The sequence below is a fragment of the Bolinopsis microptera genome, chromosome 1, assembly GCF_026151205.1.
Source record: "Bolinopsis microptera isolate Bmic1 chromosome 1, MBARI_Bmic_1.0, whole genome shotgun sequence".
Lineage (NCBI taxonomy): Eukaryota > Metazoa > Ctenophora > Tentaculata > Lobata > Bolinopsidae > Bolinopsis > Bolinopsis microptera.
The window spans coordinates 1,333,104-1,352,475 of NC_087072.1; the positions used below are offsets into that span (position 1 = coordinate 1,333,104).

Genomic DNA, 19,372 nt, shown 5'->3' on the forward strand with positions numbered 1-19,372 from the left:
CACACAAACAGTTTCTTAATCTCTAAATCAGGGTGGTCTCACAAATTGCTCGATTAAGTGTAATACAGCATCAATCTTGCGACCACCCTTGGCGACTTTGAAAACTGTCTGTTTACCCTTGGTGGGTTTTTATATTTCCAGTCGCTCGAAGTATCTCCAGCGAGGAGTATGATCTTCTTCTTAGGGGGGCTAACGGGAGGCCAGTGTTAGGAGGGGGAGGATGATGAGGACGGGTAGAAGGATGATGAGGAGAAGGACGAGAAGAGGTAGGAGTGGTGTGGGTCAGTTAGGTTCCTAAAGGAAAGACTGTATCTAACACCACCCGGAGGAATTCTATGCAGTAGTCTGGATTGACAACCAGACTTCATGATATTGAGAGACTGGTCTGTCGCTGGCACAGATAATTCTGGGGAAGAAGGGGTACCTTTCCTGCCTGTAGGGTTGTTGTCGTTCCTTATAAAGTCCAGTGTTCTTGCTGCACCGAACGACACCGTACAAATGTCACTGTCCTGATCAATCAATGGTTCGTTGTCGTCATGGTAGTTCAGGTTAGCTCCTTTACAGGACATACAGCTGACAAGACAGGCTGTCATGTTTCCAGAGGTGGCCTTATTGCTGTTAACAAGGTTCATCAGCTCGACAATTTTGGGGAACTCGTTGATCGGCTCGGGCTAGTTGACCACCCTTCCATACTTATACGAATCATTGCGGGGACTCAGCCACAAGGTCTTTACTTTTTTTACTGTTTAGTTGTGCGGTCTTCATCGTTATAAGTTATTTCATTACCCCATCAACCAGGGGCTCTGGAAGGTCAAGCTAGACGTGTTTCACAAGATCCGAAAAATGCTTAGGCTCAGGAGAAGTTGACGGTGATATAGGTTTGGGAGTGAGAAAGGACTCTGTAGAGGGAGTGGTAAGGGGTTCTGTCGGATGATCTTCCAGAAGGATTTCAATGGCATCTTTGAAGTCTTCTTCATTGTCATTAATGAGGGAGAGAATGTGATTTTTTCTGCTCTTGAAAGGCACTGAGAAGAAATTCAGTGATGAAGGTAGGTAGAAGTGGGGTTGGGTTAGCTTGCATCAATGGACAAAGTTACACCAAATGATCAGGATGGCAATCAGGGTACTAGGCAGCAGTCATCAGACATTCCCCGTAAAATGGAATGTAACGGCCTGAAAATAGAGACGGGCAGAGGGGAGTTAAACTTGTCTGCGGGTAAATTAAGTACCAATAAAGATCAGAGGGAGAGAATGGATCAATGATAACAATTTAAAGTTATAAGGTAAAATGTGAATCTAAAATGGACTATATTCAATTACTAGCCTGATTGAGAAGTTTAGGACTCCAGACAAGCGGGGGGATGCTAGGAGAGCTGCCGCTGCCTACCCTTTATGCAAATTTCACAACCCCGGGACTTCGGCTGGCTTTTACTCTGACATCGGCTGACTTCCATTGCCATAGTTTTTAAATTATGTTTCTGATCGAAGCTGCAATGATGCTAATAGATTTGATACAGCTCAGCAGTCACTGTCTTCAAATAAAGAATGTTCCAGTTCTGCAGTCTCAAATGTTTTCGCCCAGCTTTTCTTTTCATCGTGGTTATAGAAGACAGACCTGAAAAATACTTGTATTATGATAATATAGGTAATATGCCCAGAATGAGTAAAATTGTATTATCGGCAAATTTACTTATGTGAAAACTCCAAACAGAGTTTTCAGAAGTAACCGCACACGAGCAACTGCACGTAATTTGTGTGGAAATATGTAACTCATTTAACGAAGTCAGTTAAATGAACCTACCTTATTTACCGATGGCAATTTTTTTGCTTGTGATGAAGTAGTCCTCTCAATATATGTATGTAATTTGTTAAAAGAGTAGGATTGTAGACTGTAGTCATAGTCCATGTATAGCGACGGTAGTTTACCAGCAGCTCCCTGTACAAACAGAAATATGGTTGTTATATAATACTACTTGTTAAATTATTGAGTACAATGCAGGAATACACTAACGTGTCTTATATTAACAACTAATAGACGTATAATATGTACTCATAAACAATGATAGTCCCAATTGTTTGTAATTGCTTATAATTTAAACCTTCTTATTAACTCATTTTGATGACTGTGTCTGACCTAAAATTGCACGAGAAATAGATAAAATTATGCGTCAGACAGGGCTCGACCAGGATACCGGCGCAGCCGGAATTTTTTAAAAGAATATCAACACTTATTTTACTTCGGACATTCCAACAGCCACATTGTTACACAAGTGTGTAACCAGCCAATTGCAGGAAGCCGAAGGATTCAATTATACGTTAGGCCAGTGACGGTTAAGGTAGTGTGTACCGTACTTTCTTCGCCCGAGACTTTGCTGCAATGGGCAGCTCCTCATTTAACCCTCACACCCGATTTCTCGAATATTTGGCAGAGTGGACCGGGGGGCTGCATAGACCACTCAGGATCCTTAGCTGAGCGTCGACGACGCTCACCCCACGGCTAGTGACAGAGTCGGGAATCGAACCTGGTACCTCAAGCAATACCAGGCCCGGATTAACCAACTGAGCCACTAAGGCCGGTATTCGGCAATTTTGTACCGGTACCGGCCGGGATTTTGGTTTGAGCCGGGATTTTAGCCGGGATTTTTCCAAAATAAATTCAGTTTTTTTTTCAACGTAAATTTGAGTCCAAAATTCGCAAATCTGTTAACATTTTCCTAAAAAATTTTGATGAAATCATCGAACAATGGAGACTGGAGTCAATCTAGATTTAAAATAATCATGGGTTTCATGACGTCGATTTTATATTTTCGTTTATGAATAATGGAAAATGCTAGAAATATGACTCATGACTTAATTATTGTGACTAAGTGTCACGGCTCCCCATATCCAAAAAATTTGTAATTTCCTACATTCTCAATTTTTTCGTTTTCTGTGGCCCGCTCGCTTCGCTCGCATACAAAGTCTTTGTATTCGCGCGGTTCAAAGATTTTTCATGGCGGATTCCAGATTCTCAATTTTACTTTTTTAGGGCCCGGAATGCTTTTTAATAGATAATCCTAGGTTACGTTTGGGGGCGAAGCCCCCGAAAATTTTGGAAATTTAAACTAGATTTGGCCTCCTGGAACGAATCTGACAATGGAGAACGATTTTAGCATACTATTTTCTGATTTCAATTTTTATTGGGATAAATTGTCTGGATTCTAGAATCCCTAAACACTTGGCTTAACTAAAGCACGAAATAGGAGACAGCATGAAGTATCAAGAGTTTATAATTTTGGCAAAAATGTTTTCTCATCTACTACCATCACTTTCTGCTTTCAAGCTATAAACTAATACAGGGTTAAGGGAATACATTGAAGACGTGATGTGTATATGCTACTGCTTGCCAATACAGATATCGGGTGACACTGTAGACATATCCGGTTTCATAGACTAGATAAGTAGATAGTAAAATGTTAATAAAGTAATAATGACAACTATTTATGTCGTGTACGCGAAAATGCCCCAATAATTAGCATCTGGTTAGTGGTTACTTGATGCACAGATTTTGTAGCTAATAGCAACAAACTTTGGTCTGTGAAACGAAATTTGATAGACTGGATCAGTGGATCCATGACTGAGGACATTTAAATAACGGTCCAGCAACTTTTAGTCTGTTCTTTCACTTAAATTCCTACTGAAATATTATCGAAAATTCTCAGAGTTGCCTCTCGAATTTCCTACTTTTTGTCAAAAATTTCCTACTTTTAAAAATTTCCTACATTCTTAGAATGCGAGAATGCGGGTTTTTGGATATGGGCACGGCTCACGGTCTTGTGTTACCGAGGGACAAGTAAAACAGAGTTCTCCGGGTAAATAAAGCATTAATAAATGCTATTCAGTATTCACTATTCACCCTATTTAATTATTCAGGTAAGGTTATTTAAATTGTAAAGTATAAAGCTCCAACGTCAAACTCCATGTTCAATTAAATTAGTTTAAGGACACGTTCATTTGAGTTTGAGAATATTGGTAAATATAAGTGACCCTATTAAAAGGCACAGTGTAGTTGACTTTGTCACACTATGAAATAACACAAACCCTTGATGGTTAGGATAATCGTCTCATCCTCTAGGCTAGCTTTGTCACTTAACCATATCTTAATCAGGTGATAAGATATCGCTTAAATACGGCCGGCACGGAAATGGTTACATTGTCACATTATAAACATGTGACGGAGTAAATATGGACCCCTTGCTGCCGTTTTTGACCAAATTTTTGAGTGTCCAATTGATTGGATGGGTACATATAACCATTACCTACATATTTGAAGACTTTTTTCGTTAGATGGTGCACTCAGGTTTACTCTGTCACACATTTAAGAAAACATTTGAACAATGTTTAGGGCACCCTGATAAGCAATGCTGAGTAGTGTAGGTTTATTTGATGCCCTGGAAGTGCTAGGAATTGTTATTATATCATATAGTCGTAAGGAATTAAAACACAGAAGGCACAAACAAGTTTACTTTGTCACATAATCTTGATGATATCTGAACATGTGTGAAATTGAACAAATAATGATATACCAGCTTAAACCCCTTATATTATGTACTATGGATCAAACAACACTGCTAGTACCACGCACAAGTCACATAAATCATTATCCGGTGGTAATATGTTAACAGTGAAACTGAGTGGAGTTGGGTTAGAAACATATAAGAGATACGATGATTTAACTTGTAGAAGCTTTCAATAAACATGTGTTAATCGTCGTCAGCTGAATGTGATGAGGTGGACAATGCTTATATGTGATTGAGTGGTGTCAGGGATGGAGGGTGGGGGAGGTGTGGGTGGGAAAGTGAAAATTACATTACAATGTCAATAAAAATTTAGTCTTCTGTTGAGGTTGAGAAGGAAATGCCAGCTGGTCTGGACTTTAAGGATTTGGCAATTTTAGGAAGGATGGGGTCCCATATGTTAACAGTCCCATAATATGTTAACAGTGTCACAATTAAACTACCGCAACATGGTCAAAAATAGGGTAATTTCGTCACAACAAAATTATTATAATTCTGTTAGCTCCTTGCTGGCAAAATAACTAGTTGATTGATGATAAAGTTACATAGTATTCTAATAGAGGTATAGCTCTTCAAAATAGGGGCAAGACATGTACATGTTTACTTTGTTACATCAGTAATTATTATAAGAGTAATAATCATCAGATTAACCGATCTTTTTCGTAGTTTGGATCGATTGATATAGGCATTAAAGCATACTACGCCAATTTTAACACACTATCTTGATATTGTTGGGGCAGGGACAGTTAATTTTGTCACATTTTCAGCGTCTTTGACAAATTAATCTAAAATTGTTAAACTTGAGCTCTGATGTTCTGGACAATATTCTACCAATCGTTTCTGAAAGAATGTTGAATTCTAATAGAGTTATAGATCTTCAAAACAGAGGCAAGACATGTTTACTTTGTTTGTTGTGGCAGGAAAAGTTAATTTTGTCACATTTTTAGTGACTTTGAAAAATGTAACCTAAAATTGTTAAACTTGAGCTCTGATGTTCTGGACAATATTCTACCGATTGATTTCTGAAAGAATGTTGAATTCTAATAGAGTCAAAGAATATATAGATCTTCAAAATAGGGACAAGACATGTTTACTTTGTCACATCAGTTATTATGAGAGTTATTATAACAGACTATTTCATTCTATAATCATTGTTTTTAACCTATTTACGATTTCGTATCATTTTTGTGACAATGTAAACATCAACTGATCTTAACTGATCAACTACATTGTCATCATGTAAAGTTTTCCCGCCTTTCAAACCAAAATCAGTTATAAATAATTCGCCCAAAATTTAAAATTCCATATATTGTGACAGAATTGACCTCATTTCCAAATAACCAAGTGCAGTTATTATGACAGACTATTTCATTCTATAATCATTGTTTTTAACCTATTTACCTATTTTTGTGACAATGTAAACATCAACTGATCTTAACTTGCATCAACTACATTGTCATCATGTAAAGTTTTCCCGCCTTTCAAACCAAAATCAGATATAAATAATTCGCCCAAAATTTAAAATTCCATATAGATAGATGACACATTTTACACATTGGTTTGGTTGTATTTTTAAGTGCTCCCTTATCAGTTATTTGTTGCTAAATCGCGATAAGCGAACGCGTGCTATTGTACATTTATTGTACATTGCTTGTATAAAACTCAAATAGTGTGTGTAACTGACATTTAAAGGTTCAATATGCAAGACAAGGAAAACCTGAAATCAGTAAGCGATGATGCTAAGAAACGTGTACTTGGAAGCCTACTTAACAAAGCTGATGCCCCCAGCAAGAAGGTTCTCAGTGTGTATAGTTTCAGTGCAAGTTATAAGACCAATCTGAAAGATATGAAATCACTCACCGCAGTTCAACTAGAACCCTGTGCAATATTTCTAGGTTTTAATGTCAGAGATGGTGTGAAGAAACTGTACACGAATAAACAGACTCTATGTGATAGAATGATTCTCAAGATCGAGTCCTTGTTCGACATAGAATGCGAGGACTGTAACGATGTGTACTGTAATGAACTGGGAAAAGAACCGCTCTTAAGATGCCGGCTATGCTTACAGGGCTCCCACGATTGTGAAGCCATGGCCGAAAAAGCCAAGACCTTCAACGACCTCATTCAGAAAGGACTGCTTCCTTTAGGAGGATCTTGGCTCTGCTACGAATGTTCAAAAAAGAACGAAACACGCTCACTTCAACCTCCCCAGAAACCTACCAAGAAAAGGAACACAGATAGTATAACAGATCTATCCACTATTAAAGAGGTTGAATCTGAGGTAGAGGGCGAGGGAAACGACGATGAAGATGAAGATGAGGATGAGGATGAAGACAGGGAAAGCCCTAGAAGAGGTAGACATAATGATACCGAAAATAACCCCCAGATTTGCCGGGAATACACTATGAGGAAGTGTCCCCACGGCCTCACTGGCAAACGTCTCATTGGTGGTAAGAAATGCTCATACCAGCACCCCATCAGGTGCCGCTTTTACTCCAATTTCGGAGACGACAAACGCAGAGGATGCAGGAATGGGAAGAAATGCACTTTTTTCCACCCTAAACTGTGCCGTAATTCAGTTGCGAATCACGTATGTTTAAACAGCGATTGTGGCTTCCATCATCTTAAAGGAACGGCCAGAAAGACTGTTGGAAACGTGAATCTCACTGACAGAAATCGCCTGCCTCAGCAGCAGCAGCCCAAAGATACGAGAAGAATAGAATTCAACACGAACAGAAGTTCCTGGCCGCCTCCTGGTGGTTATGATGTGGACAGAATGGGTAGTCTAAACTCCCTCAACACCCCCTACCCACCCACTGTTGAATATCAGAAACCCCTCAGACAACGTAAAGACAGTACATCTGAGAGGGATAGTGCTTTTTTAGAGAAGCTCATGGAAAACATGAAAAACGGAATTATAACCCAGATGAACTCCAAAATGGAGGAACTTCGAGGGCAAATTCCAGCCCTTGTCCAAGAGACACAACGGAGCCAGATGGACCCGAGATCACGCCAAACATCCTCTCAGCAAATCTCGACACAGTTCCCACCACCAGCACAGTTCTCAGCCCAAGTGCCACTCCCAAACCAGCCAATGCGGATGCCGATGCCACTAAACTTCATTCCCAACTATCAAGGATCTTGCTACTGAATGCTCGGTCCATCTCCCCAGCCGCAACCAGCACTGTAAAATGGAAGATTCCATTCATCCAAGACCACATACTTGACGACCTAGGAAGACCCCCGGTCCCTATTCTCGCTATCACTGAATCATGGTTGAAGCCATATATCAGTGATGCTCAAATAGCTATAGATGGGTACAACAGTCTTAGAGCAGACCGTCATAGTCGAAAAGGTGGTGGTTGTGTGCTTTACGTTGAAAACTCGCTGCTAGTATCAGATACTGTAAATTTTAGTGACAAACACTGCAGTATGCTGCATTGTTTCATAGACTCTATGAACGCCCTTGTCTCCGTGATATACCGCCCACCAGATGCTCCTCCCGGATCCTTCAAAGCAGTCCTGGACCAGGTGCAGGAGAAACTAAATAACTTGACATCGAACGATAGATCACCTGACATCTACATTATGGGGGATTTCAACCTCCCAAATATAGATTGGGACTCTTGCCAAGCTTTACCTGGTCAACCGCTTTGTGACCAGCAAGCTTGTTCCGAACTAATTGATTTCATGGAGAGAAATTTCTTGACACAAATGATCTGTAAGCCAACGAGAAATAACAACACCATCGATCTCGTCCTCACAAATAAACCACAGGACACAGTTGAGACAAATATCTCCGAATGCCAACTATCTGACCACAGGCTAGTCGAGCTCGTTCTCGGACATAACCCGCTCTGCCCAAAAGAACATACTCCTATATCTTTCGACAGAAACTCTTTTCGGGCGACTGATTTTCATAGAGCAGATTTTGAAGCAATGAACGACTGTTTAGAAGCTGTTAACTGGATCTCTTTGAGAGAACTCTGTTATGAAGATGAAGATGGAAGTGCCTTTCTGGAGCTGATACGCCTAACTGTCCTCCAGATAACCCTCCTAAACTCGCCTTCTAAAGACCCTACTGGATCTGGCCCTTCCCGCCCCCGTAGAAGTCGCCAAGTCCGTGAAAAATACACAATGAAGAGGAAAAGAAGAAAACTCAATGCCCAAATAAGTGCACTTACTCAAAACAACCCAACTTCGAGAAAAATCGAAAAGCTGAAAACCGAAGTGAATCTTCTGACCTTCGAAATAAGTGAACTTGTGATCAAGCAACTTAACGAAAAAGAAGTTAAAGCTGTAAGTACAATAAAGACGAACCCAAGATTCTTTTATTCTTACGCTAAACGATTTGCAAAGGTAAAATCATCCGTCGCCCCAATTAGAGATAAAAACGGAACTCTGAAAATGGACCCAGCGGAAAAAGCAGAAATTCTCCAGACTCAATATGTCACAGTCTTCAGCAACCCAAATTCTGCAAATGTTGAAGAATGCCTCGCCGGATTAGATCCTCATCCAAAAGAAGATCTCAACACATTCACCTTCACAGCAGACGACATATCAGATGCCATAAAGGAACTGGACCCGTATGCCTCCACCCCTGATGGTGACATCCCGGCCAAGATCCTAACTAAATGTCGAAGGACAATCGCTGAACCAATTTATCTACTCTGGAAACGCTCATTTGATAACGGAGTCATACCATCTGGCATGAAGACACAGTACATCACGCCTGTGTTCAAGAAAGGAGACCGAACATCTGCCGCTAACTATCGCCCTGTCTCGATAACCTCTCACATTATTAAGATATTTGAGAGAGTGGTCAGAAATCATCTTGTGGAACATATGGAGTCAAACAGCTTTCTCTCCCCCCATCAGCATGGATTCCGCAAGAAAAGAAGCTGCTTAACTCAACTAATAGACCACGTAGATAACATCCTGAAAACTCTCAACGACGGCAACGAGGTTGATGTTATATACCTTGATTATGCCAAAGCGTTCGATAAGGTAGATCATCAAATATTACTTGCAAAGGCAAAACGCTATGGAATAAAAGGAAAGACTCTGCAATGGCTGACTGAATTCCTGAAGGATCGCCTGCAAACTGTGGTCGTGGAAGGAACAAAATCATCCTTTCAGCTAGTAATCAGTGGGGTACCCCAAGGAACAGTATTGGGACCCATTATTTTCATTCTATACATTGACGACCAACTTGATACATTGGTTACCGCTCTGGGAAAGGTGTTCGCTGACGGCACCAAGCTCATTGGAAAAATCATGGACTTAGCTACCAAAAGCCTACTTCAAGACGACCTCCTAAATGTAATCGCTTGGGCCCTGAAGAACAACATGCAACTAAATGAGGCCAAATTCGAAATATTGAATTACAGCTTGAACAATTCATTACTGTTAAGAGAATTGCCCTTCACCAGTCAATATTCCTGTTACAATTTAACAAATGGAAGAACTATTGACCAGCCAAAACTGTGAGGGACCTAGGGGTTCTCCTGTCAAATGACTGCTCCTGGTCTTCTCACATACAGCAGATGGCTAAAACAGCAAGGACGATGACGTCATGGGTCCTTAGCGTATTCAGAGATAGGTCACGCTTCCTCATGCTCACACTCTACAAAACCATGGTGAGAAGCAAACTCGAATACTGCTGCCCGGTGTGGAACCCTGACAAGATCAGCGATATAGAAGCTATTGAAAGCATCCAACGACACTACACTCGTCGAATCAGTGGCTGCCAGAACCTTGATTACTGGGAACGCCTGCAGAACCTGAATCTTCTCTCATTACAAAGACGCAGAGAACGATACATCATAATCCATACATGGAAGATGATGAATGGATTAGCTCCGAACGACATCAACATGCAGTTCAAGGAAAGCTCCCGACACGGTGTAAAGGCCACTGTGCCTGCATTTAACAAAAAGGCACAATGCTCAATCTCGACCCATTATGAAAACTCTTTTGGAGTAAAAGCAGCCAAACTATGGAACCTGCTCCCCAAGGAAGTTAACACAATCCAAGTCTTGGAAACTTTCAAATCCTCCCTTGCTAAATTCCTGAAAGGCTTCCCGGACACCCCGCCCACAAAAGGGTATACCGCCATCACAAATAATTCTCTTCTGGAATGGACTCTACAAAAAGATCTAAGCCAGGAGTGATTGGAGGACGTACTTGATACTGTTGTCCAGAAGCGATCCCTGCCGAACCTACCTAAAGTAACCTAAAGTAAGTAAGTATTGTGACAGAATTAACCTCATTTCCCAATAAACAAGTGCCTGTATTAGCTAACTATTCGACACAACATATTTTAGGGCTATGATTGGTAGATCAACTATCAAATAATGAGTTAAAAGGTTTTTGAGGACACCTCACAATAGAATAGAGGTATGGTATTCTGAGTGTGACAAAGTTACCCTAATATTGCCTTGTAACCGTTCGATCCGTGCCCTTTAACCAATGTTGTGTCATAATTGTTAGATTAACCTAATCTACTATATTTCAGACCAAGGAATGATAATTAGACAACTGCAGTTAACTAAGTCACACAAAATGTGACATTTGAACCATTATAGTGCCTAACAACAATAGATTTTCTTTCTGAGCAGTGCATATGGGAGTATGGGTTACCTCGCTAATGTTCAGAACTTCTGAACGTGCTAGGTTAATAGATGTCAAAATTAAGCCACTATCGTCGAAAACGCTATCATTTTTGTTTACCAATATCCTCAAACTCATATGAACGTGTCCTTAAGTAACCAATACTAGATCACAAATATGAGTTCTGTGTCAGTTTTGACTTATATAAACATAATTCAGTTTGTCATTCTAAAGAAGTAACGGAGAAATATAGGAAAAATCCCGGTACCGCTCCCGGAACCGGCCGGTATGACGCTGATCCCGGCCAGGTTTTCATTTTCATCCCGGTCCCAGCCGGGATGGAGGTAATCCCGGCCCGGTACCGGCCGGGACAAAATGTCGATCAAATGGTCTCAGAACTCACTAACACTTCCTTCTTACTCAAAATTGATGTTTTACATTATGACGAGCAACAAGCAACATATATTTTGATCCTTCGGTTCTAAATCTAAGGCAATCTGAGGTTATTTGAAAGCTTTCGTTCAGAAAATAAATAAAACCTTCAAATGGGGGTAACAAGGAGTAACAAGCGTTGCAAGTGTTCCATAATACTAAGATCTTTCTCCTACTGAGCAGAACCTTCCCCTTAAAAGTAAACAAATCGCCTCTCTACGACAATCCAGATCTATTAAGTAGCAGAGACGATCATTTAAGGAGACTTCGATATCTATCAGGATCATGATTATACTGCCGTGAGAACTAAGCACTCCGGGATTTAACACATAATATTTGGTTTTCTCGATTTCATTCATATTTAGACATAAGTCGGTGTAGATAATTGGTTATACGTAGAATAATTGGACATAATTTTATGCTAAGTTGTACTTGCGTCTGCGGAAATATACGTGTGAACTGGTCATACCGCAAATGCTGAAAAAAGTAGATCTTACCTATCATAAAATCACCGCCCGTACCGTACACGACTGAGTTATGACTGCGTCAAGAAATTCTGTATCATAATGATGTATTGCCATGGCAACCAAAACTCCATCGGGAGATCGGCTAGTAACGCATAATATACCTACAGTATCAAAACATATCATAGCAACATTCCAGAGATTCTGATTAGCTTATGTGCGTGTGTGTGTGTGTGTAAGAAAATGTATTATACAGTCTGCTAGAACATTCCGTTTACACATGGTAAGATAGTAAATAGGCCGATAATAACTGCCCATTGCATTAACAAGTTGTTCAATTTATCTCCGAATTACACACAAATTTCAGAAATGATAGATCTGTGCCGAACTAAGATTTTCTGAAAGTCTCGTAGACTTTAATCAATTACAGAGGGTGTGGACACTGGCCACCCCCTCTATTTCACTATTATAGTTGAAACTAGTATAGATTACAATAATTTTACAAAAGTCGAAACAGTAATATATATAATATAAACACCAATTTGTAGGATACTTTAAATCACACCAAAATTGTTCCCAGATTAATGCAATGAAATCTGATGATGTCTTTTCAGTGAAAAAGAGGCCACACTGTAATTGATTAAAGTTTACGAAACGTTTAGAAAATGAGTTATATTACTTGCAACTATAACTAAGATAAATTGAGTATCAATATCCGGCCCAGTAAAGGCTTACTGGGCTTATCGACCTAAGAGGACAGCCCCCTGAGTGGATTGCAAGACAGTCTCAATTGTGATCTGATGGGCCCAGTTAGAAAAGCCTGATTGTGCACAGAACATCAGCTGTATTTGTTCTTAATAGCTTGATCTGCAAGAAGAAGCAAGGCGCTTTAAACTGGTGTTGAGGTTGAGGGTAGATAATAGATTTCGCCAATCTCTTCCTTCAAACCATTTCCGATGGTTTGATCGATGGTTCCTGTTATATATGACAATCAAGGCTAACCAGCCTGAAACGATAACACCGCAAACGTTTGCTATACATTGAGTGATGCATCACGTTTCCATCCAACACATTTTAAAACGGTCATAAACCGGCTAAATTTAAATAACCAACTTCAGATTTTACAAGGGCCGAACAGGGTTTTAATATTAAATCTGATAAATTTAGTCAAACATATTTCTGTTAACACAGTTATATAACTATAGACTTAGTCGGCTGCTGGACAGTTCCGCCTAACCTAGATCAAGCTACCACGAGAAGATTCAAGATTTAAAACCAATTGTGAGCTTAAGATCATAGCAGTTATAGACTTAGAACCAAATTATATTGGCAGATTATTATCTCTGTAATAACAGACTTTACGATATCATGGAATAAAGTAAATCATGAAATATCTCTTTTACGACACAGGACTCCGTGTTTAAAGAAGGATTGATTAACGGCTGGAAAAAATGTAACTGGATATCTGCCACAGTGCTGCTTTTATTAAGGTTGAAGTAACTTTTAGCACATAAAGAAGTCTGGTTTGCTAGGTTTTAATTGATCGTATAATAACAAATAAAAATAAGTTAAGACTACAAAAACGGTCAATAGAAACTAATTATAATACCTGTATCGAGAACTCGACTTCAAAGTACTATCATTCTGCCAAATTATGTCATATCTTGAGACTATTGATAGCTTCCTGAAACAGTTTTGAGTCAACATTTTCGTGATATTCTAGAAATTGAAACCAATTCTCATCTTTTAAAAAGTAGATTGCATTAAATGCCATAGAATGGAATTTATTGAAATCTACTTTTTTAAATTCTAAGAATTTGTTGATTTATTAAAATTCTGTCTCAATTAAGGGTACACGCAATGTAGTTCGACACACGTTCATGCTAGGCACCCTTTTAACCCCCTCTATGGTGAAGATGAGGATGGTAAGTACAAGTAATGTGAGGAGAGGATGGGTACCATTTAGTACATTTAAGCTGTAGGTGTAAAGTAGCTCTTAGTCGAGGAGTATATAAATGACGGCACGACAAGGTTCTGCAACAGATCTCTGAACATGTTATCTTGTGAGCGCCGAGTGAACACTTAAATAAAAACACTTATAAAAACAAGGCCAGCGATGGAAGACAGTTCATTGACTGCTAGGCTGGGAGGGAAAAAGCAGGTACAGACGACCGAAAGGAGTCGTGGTTTGGGATCCTGAGTGGGTCTCGATATTGGATAGTGTTGTCATATATCGGGCCTTATAATATTCTCAAGGTCACCAAGACGGCACAGTCTTATGGCGGGAGGTAACGGTACCATCTAAAAAACAGATTGCTGAATCATACGAGTAAAAACTCTACCTGTACAGCAGTCTTACAGCAGACTGAGATTAAAGCGCAAGAATGGTGCTGTTATAATTTTGCGTTTAAAGTTTTAGCACCTGGAATCTGTTAACAGTTTTTAGAGAGCTGAGTAGGCTAGTACGGGATAGTAGGGAAGAAGTAGCTCACTGTTCCAGATGGATCTACTTCTCATCAAGGAAGAGGGAGTGGTAGGTTTTTGTGAAAAATCATGATACGAACTTTGATGAACCCATAATAATATAGTGCAAGGATAGCATTCTCATAAGTTCTACCCTTGCTACAGTGCACAATGTAAATACTTAGTGATATCAAGCTGCAATCTAAAATTTATTAATTGAATCTCATTATCACTTCAAATCTTACCTGTGCAGTCTAGCCTGATTGCGACATCGTTAGAAGTGAGAGATAAAAGACATTCAATTGTAATCCAATTCTGCGAGAGAAGATTTGCCCAGACAGCTGACAAGAATGTATTACCATACTTCCTGTAAATGTGGTAGTTATTAAGTCCTATCAACCTTGGATATTATTTCAGTATGTTGTTTTACGTGGGCAACATCGTAAATTACACACACTATAAACTATAGCACTAATCCTATGCTGCAGTGTCAATAAAAATGGAAGTACAAATCACAACAAAATGTAAACGAGCACACAAATTCAGGTTAATCCATGCTAGTATAGTTAGTTAATCTAAAAATAACCATAAGACAAATTAACCAATCTCCAAGCCACATTCTTGGTTGTAGCGAGATGCACCACTGGGCCTGACATCGTGAATCAACATTCTTGGTAATTACGTAAGACACGAAGGAAACGTTTATAAAAGTTCACTAAAAGAGAACTAAGTGACTTATACCGGCGCCTCTTCACTGTAAACAACACTGGAAACTTTTCCCGTGCCATCTCTGCTGCCGGGTCATCCCAAGACTCTCCTAACCCACTGAAGGAAGACCAACGTCATGTCTCAGAGTACGGTCTAAAAAACTTTGTGTTAACATAAAACTTGGCCTTTATCGTGCCTTTGGTATGAGATCCCATAGAATGCAGCCCTCTACAGAGCGCTAGAATAACCCTAAAATTCAAAAACAAACAAGCCTCACGAGATCAAGTCGCTGTAATGTCCTGGAACATTCAGGACAGTACAGGAGACGGATCTAACAAATTTGAAAATAACGAATTTCTGACAATCCTCAAACAAGCAAACATTCTGTGTCTCCAAGAAACTAAGAAGCAGGTTAAAATCGAAGGATACCTTTCCTTTAATAGCAACCGCAAAAACTCTCGCTCAGGAGGGGTCTGCATTCTTGCTGAAAATGATTTAAGAAAAGGTGTTTCCTGTGTGCCTTGTAGTGAATCTGACGATATTATTGTTGTTAAACTTGACAAAAACTTTTGTTAGCTTTATTTTGATCTATTTTTAGTATGTTATTATATTAGCCCTGCATATTCGTCCTATGTCAAGAAATATCCAGACTGTACTGCTAAGACCTTCTCTGCTCTTGACACCCTCTGTATTAGACTACGTCAAAAAGAGGCATATCTACGAATTATCAAAATACCTGATGTTCGAAAAAGTCTGACAAGGTTTCGTATCAGCTGCCACAACCTCTACATTGAAAGTTGCAGATACGAAACCCCCCTTGTACCAAGTGAAGAACGTTGGTGCACCTACTGCTTTTTCAGCAAAGGGCTCAAGCCTATTGAGGACGAAAGTCACGTATTGATTGACTGTTTGCTCTACTCCTCAGTTAGGGAAAAATTCAATTTCCATCCCCAAAACATTGTTGACCTAGTCGGTTTGCTCTCCAACAAAACTTTAGATCCTACCACACTCACTGCCACAGCAAGAGCAATCCATTCATTTCTCTCTGTGAACGAACATTATACAGCCTATTATAAGAGCCCAGACTTCCACTCAAATACTGGCAAGTGCATAATGCTATAGGACCTTAAAATAAAATTGAACCATACAAACTCGATTTATCTATTTTTCTAAAACTAGCATTATATAACATTTCTAAATTATCCCTACACACTTGTAAATAATTAGAATTGTGTAACCTAAATTATTTCAGAATTACAACTATTGTGTACTCAGTAAAGTAATTATCACTTTTGTATCCTTTGTATCCTTGTATCCTTGTATCCATGTCTTTATAAAATCACTCACTCACAAAATTGCCGACCCAATATCTATTGAAGTGGCGAAGATCGGCCAGACCGAGTATTACCATCCCATCCTTCTAGAGTTCATCACAAGTAGCACCCACCTTGAAGATTTTTGACACCCAGACACACCCCATTGGCACACCCCAGCTCAACAAACTTTGGATATAATCTTACATGCTCCCGATTGTCCCGAAGGAATCCCTGTTTATCATCAGCACTTTCACTAGGTCACCAGCTTTTTCACTGAAATCATCAGCCTTTTCACTGAAGTCATCAATCAGCCCTTTCAATAAAGATTTTAGCTCGTGTTCTAAACTACAAAACTTATCAAATTGTTCAAGTTCTAATAAAGCGATCACGACTGTTCTGTCAAAGCACTAGCAACTACTCAACTAGGAAGGTTCTTTAAAATTCTTTGAAGGGTCATAATTACTCAAATCTCTTGCTAACAATCAAGTTGTTGTTCCTAGTTCTACAATTAAACGAATACAAAATTACAGCCTTTCAGGTTTACATTTTTTGATATCCAGCTCAACATACGGCTTTGATACCAATAATGGGTATATACCGATGATCGGTGTTAATAAATATTTGATTATATTACCATGAAACTTAGTATTGAAGTTTAAACTCTTTCTTGTGTAAGAATAACCTAAAGAAAAACGTACTAGTGTACTGTTACCAGTTACGGAAAGCAACTATTTAATTAAATTGAAGATAAATAAACAGAATACAGATGCACGATCCACAATACAAATACCAACTTAATCGACGGACAAATTGAGGAATGAAAATTTCGTTTGGAAACGAGCTATATATAAGGCTAGGACGTAGCGCTCGACTCCAAATTGAAGTAAAATTAATACGCGATCTAACGAGTTGAACTGCCACTTTTTTTGGCAGTTCGAATGTTGGAATTTCCACTACTGTGGTTGCGAGAAGCATTATTGGATGCGCGCGCGCGACCCAGTAGTGCATCGCGCTACAACATTCATCACACATGTTTACAAAGTATCAATTATTTGTCATACGTTGTATGACCCGCCGCGCACGAGTGCGCGGCTCCCTAGCTCCCCCTGTATCGTCAAGACCGTGGGGCTCACAACGTGATACAATCAATTATCAAATCACTATATGGAAAAATATAAATATAATAAACTTGCTAATTTATTGCTGCTTCTTTCATTACCTTACACGTATAATTTGTATGCGAAATGCTGATCAGACAACTAAAAACTAAAACTAGCGCCGCACGCACATTGGGATTTGATTGGCATTGCATGCCAAGTAATAAAACAAAAGTTTTAATAAAACAAAAGTTAAATTTATTACCAATTATTCAATCAATACATATCATAAATTCTAATATTGGAAACACAATGCAGAATGGATGTTTTAAACTATAATTTGTTGTCACTAATAATCTATTTACTTTCAAAGTTGAAATTTAGTTAAGTATGAAATGCCACCACATCATAGTTAGGGTAAAATATAATTCTTAAAAATTTTAAAATTAAGAAGATTGCTCTATGACTTAAAATTTAAAATTTAGCTAAAGATGTCTAATTTTTAAATAGTTGGTTACAGTTTATGACAGTACTGGCATGACCAATTTTTAAGTACGTAAGTCCAAAATAATAATATAATTTCTAAAAAGATCAAACATTTAACTTTAAATGTTTTGATTCAACTCGGCGTGCGTTTTGTGGTACGTAAGTTAATTAAATTATAAATTTACAATTTGGCTTCGAAGCAAAGAAAACATAAAACGCGCGCAATGCGTCAAAGCGGCGACGTTTCCAAAAATGATTTATGTTTTGTGTTTGTTATCTTCAATATTTGACTTTTGTTAAATATAATTTTAGAGCCGAAGATGCCTTTCTTACTTGTGAAATATGTGCGTCAAATAGTGTAACGCCGCGCGAAGACTCATGTTTATGTAAACATGTGAAATGACCTTGTCATACGTTGTATGACCCACCGCGCACGAGTGCGCGGTTCCCTTCTGTATCGTAGAAACGTTCACATAGCCATGTGTATAATACGCGTACTGCGTGACGCGCTTGTTTCACAAGTAGAATATACTCCTTTGCCGCCTTCGGCGGTCGCGCGCTACTGCAAGCGAGAGGGCTCTGGTTAGAGCAAGTAGAAACGATACATGAGGGTCACGTAAAATGAAACAAAATTGACCTTGCTAGGAAATCATTGAAAAATTTAGCTCAGAACTTCACCTAACCATGTGCTTTCGCGCCACTGCGGGCGCGCTTGTTTTACCGCCGTGAGGCGGGCGCGCGCTACTGCAAGCGCAAGGGCTCTGGATAGAGCAAGCTCAGAACAGTAAAATTAGGGTATTTGCACAATACAAAGCTTAAATATAAAAAACGTCCTAGGAAGACATTTTCAAAATTTTGATTACATCAAATTATCAAACATGTCAATCTTACAAATGTCAACAATCCTAAAATAATTTAGAACCGAAACGTGATCCTTTGTAAAATTATATGTCCCAATAATCAAATTGACTTGTACTCAAGTATAAAGTTAAACAATTTACTCCAATAACCACGGTCACTAGCAAGTTCTCTCAAATGGAGAATATCATCATTCGACTCCAGCAAGATGAAGCGCTTCCAGAGGTCAACCTTCAGGTGGTGCAGGAGGTTACGTCTGTGAGCCCCGAGTCTACCAACTTCACTACACATCTCGACAGCAAAACACAGCGCAGCTTGAGCTGGTGATCTTTCATCAAAGCTAAGTTTTCTTTGATATACAGCTTCCAATACCTTGATGT

General features: G+C 39.2%; 3 protein-coding genes across 3 annotated transcripts in view; 1 reads left to right on the forward strand and 2 right to left on the reverse strand.

Annotated features, from left to right (window-relative positions):
- The window catches only part of LOC134817457 (leukocyte elastase inhibitor-like), a 99,529-nt gene that overhangs the window by 17,673 nt on the left and 62,484 nt on the right, over positions 1 to 19,372 (reverse strand). The window lies entirely within an intron of this gene.
- The window catches only part of LOC134817536 (ubiquinone biosynthesis protein COQ9, mitochondrial-like), a 91,937-nt gene that overhangs the window by 10,087 nt on the left and 62,478 nt on the right, over positions 1 to 19,372 (reverse strand). The window lies entirely within an intron of this gene.
- LOC134825907 (uncharacterized) lies at positions 10,124 to 10,729 on the forward strand. Its single transcript, XM_063838103.1, has one exon. It carries the CDS (start codon positions 10,124 to 10,126, stop codon positions 10,727 to 10,729), a length of 606 nt encoding a protein of 201 aa, XP_063694173.1.